Source organism: Narcine bancroftii, chromosome 10 (genome assembly GCF_036971445.1).
Source record: "Narcine bancroftii isolate sNarBan1 chromosome 10, sNarBan1.hap1, whole genome shotgun sequence".
In the NCBI taxonomy this organism is placed as follows: Eukaryota; Metazoa; Chordata; class Chondrichthyes; order Torpediniformes; family Narcinidae; genus Narcine; species Narcine bancroftii.
The window spans coordinates 53,334,662-53,354,435 of NC_091478.1; the positions used below are offsets into that span (position 1 = coordinate 53,334,662).

The 19,774-nt window shown below is 46.0% G+C and overlaps 1 protein-coding gene across 1 annotated transcript in view; it reads right to left on the bottom strand.

The window, feature by feature from the left end:
- Positions 1-19,774, bottom strand: part of hydin (HYDIN axonemal central pair apparatus protein) — a 1,560,590-nt gene that overhangs the window by 341,758 nt on the left and 1,199,058 nt on the right. The window contains exons 56-58 of the mRNA XM_069900939.1: positions 16,252-16,420; positions 8,380-8,615; positions 5,076-5,166 (exon numbers count right to left, since the gene is read on the bottom strand). Coding sequence (XP_069757040.1) covers positions 5,076-5,166; positions 8,380-8,615; positions 16,252-16,420 — 496 coding nt within the window. The remainder of the gene's footprint in view (positions 1-5,075; positions 5,167-8,379; positions 8,616-16,251; positions 16,421-19,774) is intronic.

Sequence of the window (19,774 nt, forward strand, 5' to 3'; positions counted from 1 at the left end):
TGGAGGAGACAAGTCTTCATGGGTTATATTGGAGTTGCATAAGGTTGGTGAGAAGATAGCAGAAAACCACATATATAAATGGAATTTTAAATTATTATCTGGCCCAAAAGAAGCCCCACTATTAAAGCATATAATTACAGTATGGAATAAAATTAATGTTCATACTGGGGACAAGAGGGGACCTTTTACCTAAAACCCCAGCTCAAAATAGGTTAATTCCATTAATGATTGATAAAATCCTGGACACTTGGTCCCAGAGAGGGGTCAAGTGTATTGAGGATTGTTATGAGTAGGGACAATTTATGACGTTTGAGCAAATTAGGAATAAATATGGAGTTTTAAATACATCTTTTTTTATCCCATTTTATGTAAGGGACAATTAGGTTCCGCACCAACCTTACCGCAGTGCAGCTAAATAGAGACCCTGGTTTGAAAGGGGAACACAAAAAAAAATTATTTCAAAAATGTATTTCTTACTTAAGATGGAAACCCTAAATCAAGACAAAGGTGGGAATCAGACTTGGGTATAGAAATGGATCCATTTTGCTGGTCTGACTTATGCGATTAATAGAAGGTATCGGCTGGTGCAATACAACTTCTTGCCTCAGCTATACCTCCTTACTCCACAAAAGTTACTTAAATTAAAATCGGACATTTCAGACCAATGTTTTCAATGTGGTCAAGAAATAGGTACTTTCTTGAATTGAACATGGTCGTGTCCTAAAGCAGGGGTGTCAAACTCAAATTCACGGAGGGCCAAAATTAAAAACTTGGACTAAGTCGAGGGCCGAACTAAATATTTATTGAAAATTTTCAACAACATCTGCATGTTTTCTCTTCTTTCAACATATGTAATGTTAAACTTTAGGATATAACTTTAGGAGGATAATGTTACAGGTCAGGAGTAGGTAGTTCAAGTTCACCCTTTGCTTGACCTGAGGGAAACATATTTGGTCCCTGTGGAGATGTAGTCAGCATTCACAGGCTGTGTCCATTTTGGCCTGCATCAGGACTCAGCATTTCCTGCTCGCTCCTCAGGCTCTAGGCCTCTATTCACCCTCGACCCACCATCCCTCTACCTGACCAGTCCTTTACCCAACCTCTACTCACCCCTCACTCCACTCGCTCTGCCTCTACCCACCCGTGGCGACCGGGAGAAGTGCACTCGCGCTGTGGAAGGGCCTGGGGGCCTGGGGGCCATGCACAGCCTGCCATGCCCGTCGCGCCGACATGAAATCACAGGTGCTCGCCCATCCGCTGCACCGCTCGACAGGTGGGAGAAGTGACTGGTTGTGCGGGGAGCCTTCCAACTGGTTTGCCGGCTGATGACATCGACAGACTTCTCGTGTTACAATTTCTCGTGTTACAATGGGGAAGGATGTGCAATGAAGGGGGAGGATGGTGGGGGTGACATGACCAAAAAACAGCATCGGCTCTCGCTGCAGGGCGGGCCACCTCTAATACATTTTTGAAATGATCATGCGGGCTTTGGCCCCCGGGCCAGAGTTTGACATGTGTGCCCTAAAGTGACGCCTTCCTGGAAAGATTTGGGTAATATCCTGGAAAAAAAGGTACTGGAATTTGATACCCTCAGGTACCTGAATTATTTTTATTGGGGAATTTAGAAGACATAAGACATGAGGCTGTTGAAATATCAATTAAAATTCATTAAGCTCGTTCTAGCAGTGGCTAGGAAATGCATAGCAGCTTTATCCCGCTGGAAGATAGAAATGCATAATTTTATTCCCCTGGAGAAGATCACCTATAACCTCAGAAACAGGATGATGTATCCTCAAGAATATGGAATTCACAGCTAAGGTACATCGGGGTAAATCTTTAACAATTCCTCCCTCCTGACTCTTCCCCCCGGTGCTCACAGCGCTGAGGACCCTCGATAAGTCAGGTTATTTGTCCTTTGATGGGAGTGGGGTTTAGCCTAGGTGAGGTCAATCCTTTCTTTTTCTTATTCTTACTTTTTCTTCTTTACTTCTTTCTTCTTGTTTCAGGGGGAGGGTTCCTCTTATTTTCTCCTTCTTTCTCTCTATTATCTTTCTAGTATCTTTCTCTCTCTCTGGTTTAACATGGACATTGGATTTGCATTTTTGTAGTATTATTGGAATTTTTCTTTCTTTATAGTAATTGAATCACTTTAATATTGACATGTGGATCGATATTTGTATTATTTTGTGAATATTATATATGTTTTACTTTTTGATGATTTTTCTGTTTGGCTGCATGTTGAATGAAAATTCTCAATATAAAATATTTTTAAAAAATGAATTTGGACAGGTATATAGATAGGAGGGGTATGGAAGGCTGTGGACTGGGTGCAGGTCAGTGGGATACACAAATATAGTTTGCCACACACTAGAAGGGCCGAAGGGGCCTGTTTCTGTGCTGTAATGTCTAGGATTCTATGGAAGACCATCCATAGGTCCATGGAATGTTGAACTAGAGGACACAGTAGAGGTGGGGGGAACTACAATACTGAAATGGCATTATAATAGCACATGGATAGGAAAGTTTTGGAGAGGAATGGGTCAAACCCAAGCAAATGGTACCAGCTCAGGAAGTCAATTTGATCAGCATGGATAATTCAGTATGAAGAGTCTGTTTCCATGTTGTACAGTTCTATGACTCTTTCTGCCCAGAACCCTGGAATACTCAAATCCCAGCCTTGGTCACAGAGTGAATGCATCTTCGAATAAATACTGGATGCAGTCTATAAGACATGCTGTTGAAATACAGGTACTCCCCGACTTACAACCTACTTGACATGTCCATCTGCACATACAATCAATTTTTTTTAAATAAGAAAAAATAGAGTTAAGGGTGCGAATTCAATATTGTCAGGGCGCTTAACTCTCCTGCATGCACCAACTGAACTCCAGAACGCAAACCCACTATGCCTGCGCCAACCAAAGACTAACACATGCACACAGGAATCAAGATGGCTGCGCCCAGCGTACAGACCCTGGAAAGCCAACTCACAAGGTAAGTACACACATTTAGGTACTTATATGCCCTGTATCCCTGTTATAGTTTGTCAAATACAACAAAAATCTATGACAAAAAAAGGATTTGATTAAAAAGTTTGCTTTAAAACCTCAATTCTCCACATGTGCAGGCAAAATTACGACACAACCAATCACAATTACAGTTGTAAGTCGAGGAGTACCTGTACTGCATCCTACACTAGTGTACCATAAAATGGGAACTGCTGCACACCAGTAGTTGAAAATGTGAGTTAGTGAAGACACTTGAATTCACAGTTTGATAAAGCAGCAAGATGTAGCTTCGAGGAAAGGCGTCACCACATGAGCAGGAGTCCAGTTGTTGCCAATTCAAAGCCCAAACAAAAATGTAGAGAACTGACCTTCCTCCCTGAAGCTAGCTTCAACAGATATTATATGGCTCAGGTCTGCTCCAGATAGATTCTTTACTTTCTTTCCTATTCGGCCAAGCTTATTTTTTATATAATTCAGAGATACAGCACAGTATCTTCTGGTCTACAAGCCCGCACAGCCCAAATGGCCAATAAACCCCTTAACCCCATCTGTCTTTGGAATATGGGAGAAAACCAGAGCACCAATGTAGTCATGGGGAGAACGTACAAACTCCTTACAGAGAGTGGCGATTTCAAATGCTGGCCACTGGCGCTGTAATAATGTCGTGTTAACCGCCACGTTAACTGTCCTGCCCTTTTGTGCCAAAATCAAGGACCTTTCCTGCTTTCAGAGGAATATAGTGATCATATATTCAACATTCAATTTGAAAGTAACAATTTGGGAACCGTACATGGAACACAACAGAGAGGGCCAACCGCGGACCTCCACCCCCTAAAATGACAGAATGAGGAGAAGACGAAATGAACTGACCCAGTGTGTAAAAGTAGATGACACAATTTTCTTGTTTATTTTCATTGTGTGATGACCTTGTTTAATGGGTTTATTGTATTGAATATGTTGAACATTTAATGGGTTTGGAGGGGGTGGTAAGGAGGGAGGGAAGGGAGGGGGGAAAAGGAGAGAAAATGACATTGTGTATATTCAAGATGGAAATGTTTGTGTGTATTTTGGTTAATATGGTTCATAGTATGAAAAATAAAAAAATATATTAAAAAAAGTAACAATTTGAAAGAGGGCAACTGCATCACTAGCAGAGTTAATTTGGGTAAAATAGACTTGGCAGTTAGACTGATAGGAAAGAATTGTCAATGAAATAGATATCTATATTGTACATCGGAGGACTGAGAGAGAAGTTTAGAAAACATCAAAGCAATTCTAGAAGTTGATAAACATGGAGGACATAGAATATGTGCAAAATAACAAAAAATGATAAAGTAGACTCTAAAAGTTTTGCTAGGGTCTGAAAGAGAAAGAGAATAGAAAATGAATGCTGGTCCCTTGAAAGATGAGATAGACAAAGATCAAATAAATATTGTAGATGTTAACATTTAGTATCTATCTTCATAGTAAAATGTGCTGAAAACATTGCAGATATTCAAGTGGCAAAAGTGAATGGGGAATTTAAGGTCATCTATATCACGAGGGGGGGGGGGGGCGGGGGGAGAAGTGCCAGAGAAACCTACAGGGTGAGTAAGAATTGTTATCCAATTCTCCTGAACATGATGGTCTAGTACCGAATGGTCTGAAAGAAGTACCTCAGAAGTAGCAGAGCACTGAGCATCATTTTCCAAAGTGCCCTAGAACCTAGCAAGGCGGCACAGTTAGCATCACACTGTTTCAGCACCAGCGATCGGGACCAGGGTTCGAATCCCGTGCTATCTGGAAGGAGTTTATATTTTCTCTCTGTCTCTACATGGGCTTCCTCTGGGGTTTCCTCCCACCATTCAAATTGTACCAGGGTCTGTAGGTTAATTGGGTATAATTGGGCAGCATGGGCTCGTGGGCTGAAATGGGCTGTTACCATGCTGTATGCCTAAATTAAAAAATACATTTAAAAAAATTAATTTAAATTAATAAAAACCTGGACAGGTTCAAAGTATGATGAATGGAAAACACTCTCCTAACCAGCAATAAAATGAGAACAACTGTACTGGCCACTTGACTCACCTGCGGTATTTGCTCTTTCTGCTTCAGAACTCCATTGGATCTCAATGAGGTCGATCTGTCATGGGACTTTCCAAGCTTTGAGCCACTGACACTGTAACCCCAAAAAAGGTGAAGTAACTGAAAAGTTTTGCAAAATACCAGGTTATCCTAAATCACAACCAATGAACCTTTCCCTTGAACTTTCCTTAATTTTATTTTTTTTTACATTTACACAAGTAGTACAGTAACAGGCCATTTCGACCCACAAGTCCGTGCTGCCCAAGTCTTTTACTCCATTTAGTTATTCTCCTGCTCTTTCCCCTTAGCTATGAAATTTCATTCCTCTTCAAACCTTATCTACATTTCTTTCAAAATTTGCTGTATGTTCAAAGCAGTGGGCAAGGGAAGACTCAACAGTCCATCAAGTGGATGCATTAACCAGCATCCACACTTGCACATCCACAGATTCATCTACTTACCATCAATCATGATCTCCAGAGAATATCATTTAAAAACTTGGAAAAAGGGTGATTCAGATTCCAAATAAGGACAGGAGGGAAAATATATTTTATATATAAACATTTAGTCCTCTTTTTATTTTTGAGGCTTATGAGGGGTTTTGGCAAAGTGAATGCTCTATTTCCCAGGGAAGAACGGAGGGCATAGGTTTAAGGGGAGAGACCTATGGGGCAACTTGATCATTTGGGGGATGGTCCATGTCGGGAACAAGCTGCCAGAGGAAGATGTGGAAGTGGGTACATTCACAATGTTCAAAAGGCATTTGAGGATCAAAAGGATTAATAGGAATAGGCAGGGAAATGGGACTAGCCTTGAATATCAACTTGGTCAGCATGGATAAGTTGGGCTGAAATGTTGCATGATTGTATGAAGCCAAATTCATTTCCTTGTCAGGCAGTGGTTCCCAATTTGTATCAACTCAATACTTTCCGAACATTATCTCCAGTTCTCTCACCAAATAATTGAAAACTAGTTACTAAAACATATAACTAGGAGGCAGAAACACAAATACAGCGTACAGGAGTCAGGCTGACTACTGGTAGTTTGTTTTTATGCTGTGTTTGTATGGAATTTTACACAGAACTTTTCAGGAGAAAATAAACAGCACATGATCACCTTTTCTCTCTCTCAATACCAGAAATGCAACGTAAACTAGTGGTTCAAAGTTTTGCCATTAGGTTCTGCAATTCAATGTGCTTTGGGCAGCTGGGTAGAATAGGTTGACCTTATTTGATAGAGTGATGGCTATGGAAACAGAGCAGGGACACGCTGGAGCTGTTGACAGCATCTCTTTCGACACTGGAATTTAGATGCAGAAGCTGGCAAATTCGTCCTTACTTCCAGACTCATCCATATAGCTTCGATTTGTCACAAGGGTATGTGGTGGACTTTCTCCAATGGTGATAGTTGGACTCAACTCCTGTCCCATACTGGGCTGTAATGTTCAGTCCAGCTCGAAGCATTTTGCATAATGGAACAGATGAGCACACTGAACACGAGGTCTACACTTTCCTACACCAGATACAAGCCCAGTGATCCCAGGAGTCTCTCTCTCTCTCTCTCTCTCTCTCTCTCTCTCTCTCTCGCTAGTGCTGGCTATGGAAAATGGCCTTCCTGAAGGGGTGCTTTTCCACTGGAATCATGCCATTTACCAGGAATAATTTCCTCTGGCAATGTATCTGCATGATTAGGGGGTGGAAATATTTCCTGGTGATTCCCAAGGCCAGGGTATTGGTGGGAGCTCTCCTGGCTGTGTGGATGAGGTCAACAGGCAGCTGGACGCAGCAGTTCCACAGTCCCCACTGGAACCAAAGTGTCTGTTCAACTGCAGATCACTGCAGGTTGAGGGTCAGGGCAGAGATTTGCAGTGGACACGGGACAGGTGACTTAAGTGAGGAAGGTCAGAGGCAATGTCGCCTTCACCTCATTGATAAGCACAGTGCACCAGTCTGATATGTAATGGGAACTGATTCCATCTGTCCATCATCCTCACACCTCTCCACCTAGGCTTCCTCTCCCTGCCCTACTCTTCCTATTTCCTAACCCTCCTTCCTTCTGCCCATCGCCCACACACTGGGGTTTCGTCATCCTAACTGACCTTCCCTATTTCATTATCCTTCTGTTTGCATCTGCCATCATCCCTCCTTCACCTGGTTCTACCAATAACCTTCCAGCCCCTCTCTCACTTCCCCTCCCCTCTCCACTACTTAGTGCCATCTGCACATTGTTTTTTTCTCTCCATTTCACCCTATCACTCAGCAGCTTCATGGACTAAACTCCCCACTCCCCCTCCTCTGCTTCCACCGATTGGCTGCCATCTCCTTAACATCCCCTCCCCCTTTCCTCTCAGTCCTATCACAGACCATTGACTCCAAACATCAACCATCCCTCTGCCTCCACAAATGCTGAGGTCCTCCAGCAGTTGTTCTTTTTCAAGTTTATACTTGACCATAAAGACCATAAAAAATAGAAGCAGAAATGTGTCTTCAGCCCATTGAGTCTGTCCCACCATTTAATCACGAGCTGATCCATTTTCCCACTTAGCCTTTTCCCCATAATCATAACCTAGCTAATCAAGAACCTGTCAATCTCTGCCTTAAATATATCCAATGATTTCCCCCCACCACTGCCTGTGGCAATAAACTCCACAGGTTTACCACCTTCTGGTGAAAGTAATTCCTCCGCATCTCTGTTCTAAATGGGCACTCTTCAATCCTGAAATTGTGCCCTCTTGTCCTAGACTCTCCCACCATGGGAAACATCTACATCTACTCTAGCCATGTCTTTCAATTTTCAAAATGTTTCAATGAGATTCCCCCTTGTTTGTCTAAATTCCTACGAGTACCGGTCAAGTGCTGTCAAATGCTCTTCATGTGATCACCCTTTCATTCCCAGAATTATCCTAGTGAACATCCTCCAAACCCTCTCCAACATCAGCACATCTTTTCTTAAATGAGGAGCCCAAGACTGCTCAAAGTAATCCAAGTGAGGTCACTCCAGAGCCTCAACATCAAATCCTTCACCAAGAAATGAGCAGGTCCAACTGATTTTTGGGTCCAAAACACACACATTGCCTCATTTTATTTGGTATTCCCCTCCCACCTTGTGACACAGAGATCACTGTAGGGGCAGTAAATCCAGCCAGGATCCTCCTCTCTGAATATAGAGCCTCTAAAACCAGCTGCGATGCCTCACGAGTGAGAAATTCTCACGGAGCTGAGAGAGAGAAAATCACAAATAGAGCAAAGGCTGTCGAACCACCTCCACCTCTTCCCACACAAGGAGTCATGTTAAGGGATGCTCTTACTTCTTTGACTGACGAGACACCATGCCAGGTATTTTGAAGATGAAGTATTTGAACTCAAATTCCCCCGTGTTCTCAAGAGTGAAGGTACGATTTCTGCGGCCGGCCACCACCACAGTGCCAAAGTTAACCTCCTTGGCAGGTAGTATTTGATAGGTACTGAAGATAGCGCAGGCGGATATCTTCACTGGAATGCTGGCAATGACCTCTCCTCCTTCACCTAGGCTGGGTTCAATTACCTGAAGTCAGACAGAGAAAATGCCTTACAGAAGGTCCAACCAAGCATCTTTCATTCTCTTGTTTCATAGGCTACAGAATGCATAAACCCATGAATTACAGGTATGGGGATTCTGTAACATAGAAGAATGAAACTACCAACACTGTGGCAAGACTGAGATATCTGTAACAAGCAGGCGTTTTCAATAAACATTAAACATGGCTGAACAGATGTGAAGCTCCTCAATACAATCCATGGTCTGGGGCTTATGTGGATAGAAACTAAGGCCAAAGGAGATGGAACAACCCACAGTGCTGGAAGAACACAACGGGTCAGCCAGCATCTGTGGAAGGCAATAGTCAATCAACATCTCAGGCCGTAACACCATTGAAAAAAATTCCAAGTTAAGGGCTCCAGCCTGAAACAGTGACCTCACACGGATGCTCCCTGTCCCGTTGAGTTCCTACAGGACTCTATTGCTCCAGTTTTCCAGCATCCACACTCTCTCTTATTTACCTCCAAAGTGAATGATCTCATTGCATTGTTTATTTGGCAGGCTGTTGTTTAAGAATATGTGTGCTCTTGGTCACTATCTCTGTTTGAATCAAGATTCATTGTTACCCAGCTGCCCAACTCGTTCATACTAACCAAGATGCCACGCATCGCTTATTCCATTTGCCAGAGTTTGGCCTGTCACGTTCTGAACCTTTCCTATCCATGCACTTGTCCAAATATTTTTTTAGTGTTTTAAACCCACCTTTACCATTTTGTTCCTGGTAGAGTGTTCCAGATAACCACCAATCTTTGTGTGAAAACCTGCCTCTCAGGTCCCCTTTCATTCTTTCCCGTCTCACCTTAAAGCTATGCTGTGCTTTTAGTTTTTGATTCCTCTCCCAGGAAGAAAATTGTGACCATCTCACCTTATCTAAGCCTCTAGTAATTTTATCAAGTCATCTCTCAGCAGGTAAATGGCCTGTTAAGGGAGTTTATTTTAAAATCCTGCAACCACGGTGTCTGCACCCAAGATGGTGGTGCCTATGTACAGGGTTGCAGACTCTGTGGACTTGTACAGGGCACCAGTGCACACAGTACTGGCCCCACCCTTTACACCCATGGTTTGTGTGCCGTGGCCAAGCAAGCTGGGACGTGGCAGCGAGGTCCTTGGGTCGTAGGTTTTATATCGGAGTGGCCTTCTCCAATGCACGTTTCTTACCCAGGCTGGAGGGGTCTGCCTCCCCTCCTAGGTCGGTCCATACTGCCCGGACCAGGGCCGAGGCCGCCGCTGCTTTCCCTGTGCCCAGACTGGGGCCGCCGCCTCCTACTTTCTGCCCAGACTGGGGCATCCGCCTGCCTCACTCGACCGAGGCCGGGGCCGCCGCCTCCCCTTTGCTCTTGCCCGGATCGGGGCCACCACCGCCTACCCTCTGCCCGGACCGGGGCCAGGGCCGCCGCTGCTTTCCCTGTGCCCGGACTGGGGCCACCGCCTCCTACTTTCTGCCCGGACCAGGGCCTCCGCCTGCCTCACTCGACCGAGGTCGGTGCCGCCGCCTCCCCTTTGCTCTTGCCCGGATCGGGGCCGCCGCCGCCTACCCTCTGCCCGGACCGGGGCCGGGGCCGGGGCCAGCGCTGCTTTCCCTGTGCCTGGACTGGGGCCTCCGCCTCCTACTTTCTAAAAGCTCCTTTGCGCAGGCCCGAGGACAGGTCCACGTCCTCCCCCTCCACATCCTCCCCCTCCACGTCCTCCCCCTCCACGTCCTCCCCCTCCACGTCCTCCCCCTCAAAAGATGCTTACAAACTCAAGCTAGCATGCTGGAACATCAGAACCATGCTAGACAAGGCTGACAGCCACTGACCTGAATGTCGGTCTGCCCTCATTGCACATGAACTCCTCAGACTTGACATCGACATAGCCGCTCTCAGTGAAGTCCGCCTGCCAGATGTAGGCAGCCTCCAAGAACGCGGCGCAGGCTACACATTCTACTGGTCTGGCAAGCCTTTGGATGAACGACGCCTATCTGCTGTAGGCTTCATGGTCAAGAACTCCATTGCCTCCAAACTCGAAAACCTCCCGACAGGCCACTCGGACCGGATCATGTCCATGCGACTCCCCTTTCAAAACAAGTGTCGCATCACCCTCATCAGTGTCTATGCTCCAACCCTCCAGGCAGAACCAGCAGAAAAGGACAAGTTCTACATTGACCTGCGCAACCTCATTCAACACACCCCTACAGCCGACAAAGTTGTCATCCTTGGCGACTTCAACGCTCGCGTCGGCAAAGACTCAGAATCCTGGCCAGGAATCCTGGGCAAGCATGGTGTCGGCAAGTGCAACGACAATGGGCGCCTCCTGTTGGAGCTCTGCGCAGAACAGCGGCTTGTCATTACAAACACCCTTTTTCAGCAGAGGGACAACCTGAAGACTACCTGGATGCATCCCCGATCCAAACACTGGCACCTCCTGGACTACGTCCTGGTGCGAGAAAGAGACAAACGAGATGTGCTCCACACAAGGGTCATGCCCAGCGCGGAATGCCGCACTGCCCACCGGCTGGTTCGCTGCAAGCTCAACCTTCACTTCAAGCCAAAGCCCCCAGAACGAGGTTCAATGTTGGAAACCTGCAGTCAGACGAAGTGAGAGGAAACATCCAGGCAAACCTCAAAGCAAAGCTCGAGGATGCAATCCGCCTCACGGACTCGTCCCCTGAAACCCTCTGGAATCAGCTGAAGACTACCATACTGCAATCCACTGAAGAGGTACTGGGCTTCTCCTCCAGGAAAAACAAGGACTGGTTCGACAAAAACAGCCAGGAAATCCAGGAGCTGCTGGCAAAGAAGTGTGCTGCCCACCAGGCTCACCTTACAAAGCCGTCTTGGCCAGAGAAGAAACAAGCCTTCCGTCGCGCATGCAGCCATCTTCAGCGCAAACTCCGGGAGATCCAAAATGAGTGGTGGACTAGCCTCGCCAAGCGAACCCAGCTCAGCGCGGACATTGGCGACTTCAGGGGTTTGTACGAGGCTCTAAAGTCTGTGTACGGCCCCTCAACCCAAGTCCAAAGCCCGCTGCGCAGCTCAGACGGCAAAGTCCTCCTCAGCGACAAGATCTCCATCCTCAACCAATGATCAGAACACTTCCAATCTCTTTTCAGTGCCAACCGCTCAGTCCAAGATTCCGCCCTGCTCCAGCTCCCTCAACAGCCCCTAAGGCTAGAGCTGGATGAGGTCCTCACCTATGAAGAGACATATAAGGCAATTGAACAACTGAAAAGTGGCAAAGCAGCAGGTATGGATGGAATCCCCCCAGAGGTCCGGAAGTCTGGCGGCAAAACTCTGCATGCCAAACTGCATGAGTTTTTCAAGCTTTGTTGGGACCAAGGAAAACTGCCTCAGGACCTTCGTGATGCCATCATCATCACCCTGTACAAAAACAAAGGCGAGAAATCAGACTGCTCAAACTACAGGGGAATCACGCTGCTCTCCATTGCAGGCAAAATCTTCGCTAGGATTCTCCTAAATAGAATAATACCTACTGTCGCCGAGAATGTTCTCCCAGAATCACAGTGCGGCTTTCGCGCAAACAGAGGAACTACTGACATGGTCTTTGCCCTCAGACAGCTCCAAGAAAAGTGGAGAGAACAAAACAAAGGACTCTACAACACCTTTGTTGACCTCACCAAAGCCTTCGACACCGTGAGCAGGAAAGGGCTTTGGCAAATACTAGAGCGCATTGGATGCCCCCCAAAGTTCCTCAACATGGTTATCCAACTGCACGCAAACCTACAAGGTCGGGTCAGATACAGCAACGAGCTCTCTGAACCCTTCTCCATTAACAATGGTGTGAAACAAGGCTGCGTTCTCGCACCAACCCTCTTTTCAATCTTCTTCAGCATGATGCTGAACCAAGCCATGAAAGACCTCAACAATGAAGACGCTGTTTACATCCGGTGCCGCACGGATGGCAGTCTCTTCAATCTGAGGCACCTGCAAGCTCACACCAAGACACAAGAGCAACTTGTCCGTGAACTACTCTTTGCAGACGATGCCGCTTTAGTTGCCCATTCAGAGCCAGCTCTTCAGCGCTTGACGTCCTGTTTTGCGGAAACTGCCAAAATGTTTTGCCTGGAAGTCAGCCTGAAGAAAACTGAGGTCCTCCATCAGCCAGCTCCCCACCATGACTACCAGCCCCCACACATCTCCATCGGGCACACAAAATTCAAAACGGTCAACCAGTTTACCTATCTCGGCTACACAATTTCATCAGATGCAAGGATCGACAACGAGATAGACAACAGACTCGCCAAGGCAAATAGCGCCTTTGGAAGACTACTCAAAAGAGTCTGGAAAAACAACCAACTGAAAAACCTCACAAAGATAAGCGTATACAGAGCCGTTGTCATACCCACACTTCTGTTCGGCTCCGAATCATGGGTCCTCTACCAGCATCACCTACGGCTCCTAGAACACTTCCACCAGCGTTGTCTCCGCTCCATCCTCAACATTCATTGGAGCGACTTCATCCCTAACATTGAAGTACTCAAGATGGCAGAGGCCGACAGCATTGAATCCACGCTGCTGAAGATCCAACTGCGCTGGGTAGGTCACGTCTCCAGAATGGAGGACCATCGCCTTCCCAAGATCGTGTTATATGGCGAGTTCTCCACTGTCCACCGTGACAGAGGTGCACCAAAGAAGAGGTACAAGGACTGCCTAAAGAAATCTCTTGGTGCCTGCCACATTGACCACCGCCAGTGGGCTGATATCGCCTCAAACCGTGCATCTTGGCGCCTCACAGTTCGGCGGGCAGCAACCTCCTTTGAAGAAGACCGCAGAGCTCACCTCACTGACAAAGGACAAAGGAGGAAAAACCTAACACCCAACCCCAACCAACCAATTTTCCCCTGCAACCACTGCAACCATGTCTGCCTGTCCCGCATCGGACTTGTCAGCCACAAACGAGCCTGCAGCTGACGTGGACATTTACCCCCTCCATAAATCTTCATCCGCGAAACCAAGCCAAAGAAGAAGAAGACAGGGCACCAGAAAGTGGGAACCCTCCGCCACCATTTGAAAAGGACAATCAGAGGTGTGACTCACAGGACAGTGACCCCAGCGGCTGACCAGCGAGGGTCTCTGTGGCTGAAGATTACACAGGCAATGGGTTGTTGGTGACTCGAGGCAAAGAACCCATAGAGACTGCTGGCTGCTGACAACTGAGCTGAAGGGACTCACACCAAGCTGCGCACAGGAGACTGGCTAGAGATCATTGAAGGGGCACCAGGTACTGGAACCAGGGATGTGAGAGGATGCTGAGCGCTTCCTGATCGTGCCAGAGATTGTGATCTGGAGCTCGGGTTGTCGATGATTTGGACTGAAGTCTGTGTGGCTGTGGGAGCACTGGAGGGGAATCCATGACTGTGAGGGGATCCTCATTTGCTTCCCTTTTTTCCACTTTACAGTAGACAAGAAGAAATTTTGTGTATTATTACATTTTCCCATTTATTACATGACAATTTATTATATTTAGACAAACAGCATGGTAACAGGCCATTTTGGCCAACAAGTCCATGCTGCCCAATTTACACCCCATTAACCTGCACCCCTGGTACGTTTAGAATGGTGGGAGGAAACCAGAGCCCTCGGGGAAAACCCATGCAGACAAGGGGAGAACGTACAAACTCCTTACAGACAGTGTAGGATTCGAAGCCTGGTCCCAATCACTAGTGCTGGGAAGGCATTGTGCTAACCGCTACGCCAACTGTGCCACCCAATAAAAGAATCTTGAATCTTCAGCCCCAGCCTACTCAATTAATCCTTATAACGAACGAGCTTGAGCTCCAGCCCTGTGAATCATCATCTCATTTCATCCTCCTTCTGGTCTGATGGGCCAGAGGTGCATAAAAAGTGAATACAAAAGAGTCAATGTCACATGAGACAGCAACAGGCATTAGATCTTGGCCATTTACTCCTGCAACTACTTCATCACCCATGGAAGACAGACTTGTATGAGAATGGAAGAGGGAATGCAACTCTGCCATGAACATGAAATATAGAACACTAAAGCACAGTGCAGACTCTTCAACCCATGATGTTGTGGCAACCAACATTCCCTCTAATTTTTAGTAGCCAGTGTGAGCAAAATTCTTATGTTGTGGAAATTTTTTTTCCTGTGACAAAAGTATGTGTGCACTGAAATCTTGTGCAAATATAAACTTGAAATGATTTAAAGATCATTTGGGCACAGCCTCTCTCTCATGGCGAATAAAACTGTATTGGTATTTTTTAATATGGTACAAGAATGATTGCATTCTACAAAGTAACATATTTAGTTAAGATTTTATAATGATTAATTACTATATTATTTTAGGTAACTAATCTTTTGTGCACACATGAATTTACTTTGCGCATTGGATGCAAAATATGAGTGGGCACACAGCTTAGAGGGAACCTATTTCACAATAATCTAACACTCTCGACCTCACACCCATAACCCACTATTGTTCATAAATCCATGTGCCCATCCATTCTTTTGAATGTCCCTATTGTAGTGGTTAGAGCACAGGTCTTGAAAACCAGGGATCATGAGTCCATTCATCACTGGAGCCTCATTTCTGTGAGGAGCGCTGGACAATGTGGTGACTGTCTTCTTTACGGTAGACATGGTTGAAGAATTTCATGTTATGTTACATTCTATAATTAGTACGTGACATTATTGGAATCTTTACCAGGTTCTACCACCACCACCAGCAATGCCTTCCAGTCACCCACCCCTCTATTTGGTAAAAAAAGTTACCTCTGACATCGCTCCTAAACTTTCCTCTCCTCATCTTAAACTAATGCCCTCCAATGCCCCAGTAAAATGGTCCTGGCTGTCCACACTATGTCCCGCATAATCTTACATGCTTATTGGGTCACAATCCCACCAGTGGTATGACTTCAGAAGCCTTCCCGTAGTCTTAAGGTAGGCATCAACAAGTCAAAATCCATAAAGCTGGTTGATATACAAGACCCTTTGACAGCCCAAGATGGAGTGCTCGTGGCGTGAGCTGATTGTGCTTTCCACCGCTGGCCAACTAAGAGGAGCGTTCATAGTCGGAGTACAGGGGGGGCAGAGACTGCTGTTGTGGAAGAACCCCCACCCCAGGTGGTGATGTACCAAGTCCCACACTTTCACAAGAAAAGGTGACAATTTGCAGAAACCCATGCGATTCACCTGTGACACTGACTCGTAGGCAGTGGCAGATGTTGTCTGCTGCCCAATGCTAATGAGATTCAGGGCACAGAAAGGATCAAGCTCCCTTTAGGAGATGTCAGACTGCTGAGCAGACCGTTCGTTGTCCAGTTCAACCTGCTCTGCTTCTGTCACTACTTGATAATTGGGTAAAGGGTGTTGATTTGAGAAAATCAGTGGAGGAAACAGAAAAATGATTCATTTATTGGATGAATTGTAGCTTGTGTGGGACCAAGTTACTTTGGGCTGGTCAGTGGTTTGAGTTGGGGAAATGTGAAAAAAAGTCATAAAATAACATACTGAATTTACACATTATTTGGCAACTTGCCTGATTGGGAAGGGCCGCTTGCAAAACAAAACAGGAAATGCAACAATTAAAACGGAGGATTCCCCTGTGAGAGCTTCTCACCACCTCCTGGACCTTTGATCTTACCTGGCAGTGGAGAACAGGCTCATCCTTGATCTCAGTGCTGGTGCTGCTGTGGAAGGTGATGTAGATGTGACTGGCACGGTCATTGGGGAGCAGAGAGCCTTTCATTGGCTGGATGGCAAGCAGAGAGTTCAGATCTGGCATGTGGCGTTTGGTGGGTTGCAGTTGAAACCTGATGAAGGAGAGAGCAGAACGTTACAAGCAATGACACAACCAATATTGCAATCCTGGGGTTCCACAGCGAGGCCGCCATCACCTCAACTGTTAGGAGGCACTGATCCTTCCACTGGTTTATGATCCATCAGAACTATTGTTCAATCCCCATTTTACAGCACCTTCCACATCTCCCAAGCTAGTGCAGATTGGCAAGAACATCTTCTCAATCTCCATCAGAACCAGAGCCCCACAGGATTAGAATAGCCCACTGCTCTACTTGCTTTATACATGACTGTGTAGCTCGATATGACGACACCATTTACAAATTTGCTAACGATACCACCATAGTGGGCAGTATAAAGGGGGGGGGGGGTTATAAATCAGCAGAGAGAGATTAAAAACTTGGCTGAATTGTGGACAAACAATAACCTGTCTCTCAATGGTACCAAGACCAATAGACTTCAGGAAAGGAAAACCATAGGCGTACAATCGAGTGATCATTGGGGAACCAGAGTTGGAGATGATGAGTATCTTTACATTCCTGGGGTTCATTATCTTAAAGGACCCAACTTATTAATGCCATTGTGAAGAAAGCACATCACCATCTGTAATTCCTCAGGAGTTTGCAGAGGTTCAGAAGGTCACGGGAAACGTTAGCAAACCTCTACAGATTAGTGGAAAGTGTGCTGACCAGCTACATCACAGCCTGGTATGGCGCACCAGTTCCTCTGAGTATAAAGCCCTTCAAACAGTCCACTATATCACAAGCAAAACTCTCCACCACTGAGAAAATCTACAAGGAACATTGCTGTCGGAGAGCAGCAGCAATCATCAAGGATCCACAGCACCCAGGTCGTGTTCTGTTCATGCTGCTGCCATCAAGAAAGGAGGTACAGGTGCCACAGGACACATAAGGAATAGTTGCTACCCTTCAATTATCAGACTCCGGAACAATATACAAATTAATTTAGAGACTCATTTAAGGGCCTGTACCTGCTCATGATTTATTCCTGAATATTTATATTTTCTGTATTAGCACAGTTTGTTTACATTTCTCTCTTTTGTAAACATATCTTTCTACTTGAGTATACAGTTGCTGATAAGTAGATATTCTGCCTTCTGTTTAAAATTCTTTCTTAGACATTCTACCTGGCTGTAGGAAAAAAGAAATGTAAACAAACTGTGCTAATACAGAAGCTTGGCTTCGAGGATGGAGATTTATGGAGGGGGTAAAAGTCCACGTCAGCTGCAGGCTCGTTTGTGGCTGACAAGTCCGATGCGGGACAGGCAGACACGGTTGCAGCGGCTGCAGGGGAAAATTGGTTGGTTGGGGTTGGGTGTTGGGTTTTTCCTCCTTTGCCTTTTGTCAGTGAGGTGGGCTCTGCGGTCTTCTTCAAAGGAGGTTGCTGCCCGCCAAACTGTGAGGCGTCAAAATGCACGGTTTGAGGCGATATCAGCCCACTGGCAGTGGTCAATGTGGCAGGCACCAAGAGATTTCTTTAGGCAGTCCTTGTACCTTTTCTTTGGTGCACCTCTGTCACGGTGGCCAGTGGAGAGCTCGCCATGTAACACGATCTTCGGAAGGCGATGGTCCTCCATTCTGGAGACGTGACCCATCCAGCGCAGCTGGATCTTCAGCAGCGTGGACTCGATGCTGTCGACCTCTGCCATCTCGAGTACTTCGACGTTAGGGATGAAAGCGCTCCAATGGATGTTGAGGATGGAGCGGAGACAACGCTGGTGGAAGCGTTCTAGGAGCCGTAGGTGATGCCGGTAGAGGACCCATGATTCGGAGCCGAACAGGAGTGTGGGTATGACAATGGCTCTGTATACGCTTATCTTTGTGAGGTTTTTCAGTTGGTTGTTTTTCCAGACTCTTTTCAATCTTCTTCAGCATGATGCTGAACCAAGCCATGAAAGACCCCAACAATGAAGATGGTGTTTACATCCGGTACCGCACGGATGGCAGTCTCTTCAATCTGAGGCGCCTGCAAGCTCACACCAAGACACAAGAGCAACTTGTCCGTGAACTACTCTTTGCAGACGATGCTGCTTTAGTTGCCCATTCAGAGCCAGCTCTTCAGCGCTTGACGTCCTGCTTTGCGGAAACTGCCAAAATGTTTGGCCTGGAAGTCAGCCTGAAGAAAACTGAGGTCCTCCATCAGCCAGCTCCCCACCATGACTACCAGCCCCCCCACATCTCCATCGGGCACACAAAACTCAAAACGGTCAACCAGTTTACCTATCTCGGCTGCACCATTTCATCTTATGCAAGGATCGACAATGAGATAGACAACAGATTCGCCAAGGCAAATAGCGCCTTTGGAAGACTACACAAAAGAGTCTGGAATATAGGAGTTGGGAGGTGATGTTGAGATTGTATAAGACGTTGGTGCGGCCTAATTTGGAGTTCTGTGTGCAGTTCTGGTCACCTAATTATAGGAAGGATATAAACAGAGTGGAGAGAGTGCAGAGAAGGTTTACCAGAATGTTGCCTGGGTTTAAGCATCTGGAGTATGGGGAGAGATTGGACAGATTGGGTCTTTATTCTTTGGAGCGTAGAAGGTTGAGAGGGGATTTGATAGAAGTATTTAAGATTATGAAAGGGATAGACAGAGTGGATGTGGATAGACTATTTCCGTTAAGAGGAGGAAAGATTAAAACAAGAGGACATGAGTTAAGAATTAAGGGGCAGAGGTTTAGAGGTTACATGGGGGGAACTTCTTTACTCAGAGAGTGGTAGCTGTGTGGAAATATCTTCCGGGAGAAATAGTGGCGGCGGAGTCAATTGTATTATTTAAGAAAAGGTTGGACAGGTATATGGATGAGAGGAAGATGGAGGGTTATGGGCATTGTGCAGGGAGGTGGGATTAGAAAGGGGTGTTTGGTTCGGTGCGGACTAGAAGGGCCTAATGGCATGTTTCCGTGCTGTAATTGTTATGTTTATTATGTTATTAAAAACAACCAACTGATATATGTATATATACATACATGTACTGCCCTACCTTCATTCTTCCTGTAATGAAGTGGCCAGTACTGAACACCACATTCCAAGGATGGTCTTAATGTGCTAACTAATGAAACCCATCAGCCTTCTTAATTATCCTATCAACCTGAGAGGCAACCTTGAAAGATGCATGGATTTGAACCCCCAAGGTCGCTCTGTTCTTCCACATTGTCAAGTGCCCTACCATAACCATGTACTCTGCCTTCAGGTTTGACCTTCCAAAATGCATCACCTCACACTTATCCAGATTGAACTCCATCTGCCACTTTTCTGCCAAAGTCTGCATATCCTGTTGTAACCTATGACAATCTTCAACACTATCCACAACACCTCCAACCTTCGTATCATCCACAAACTTACTGA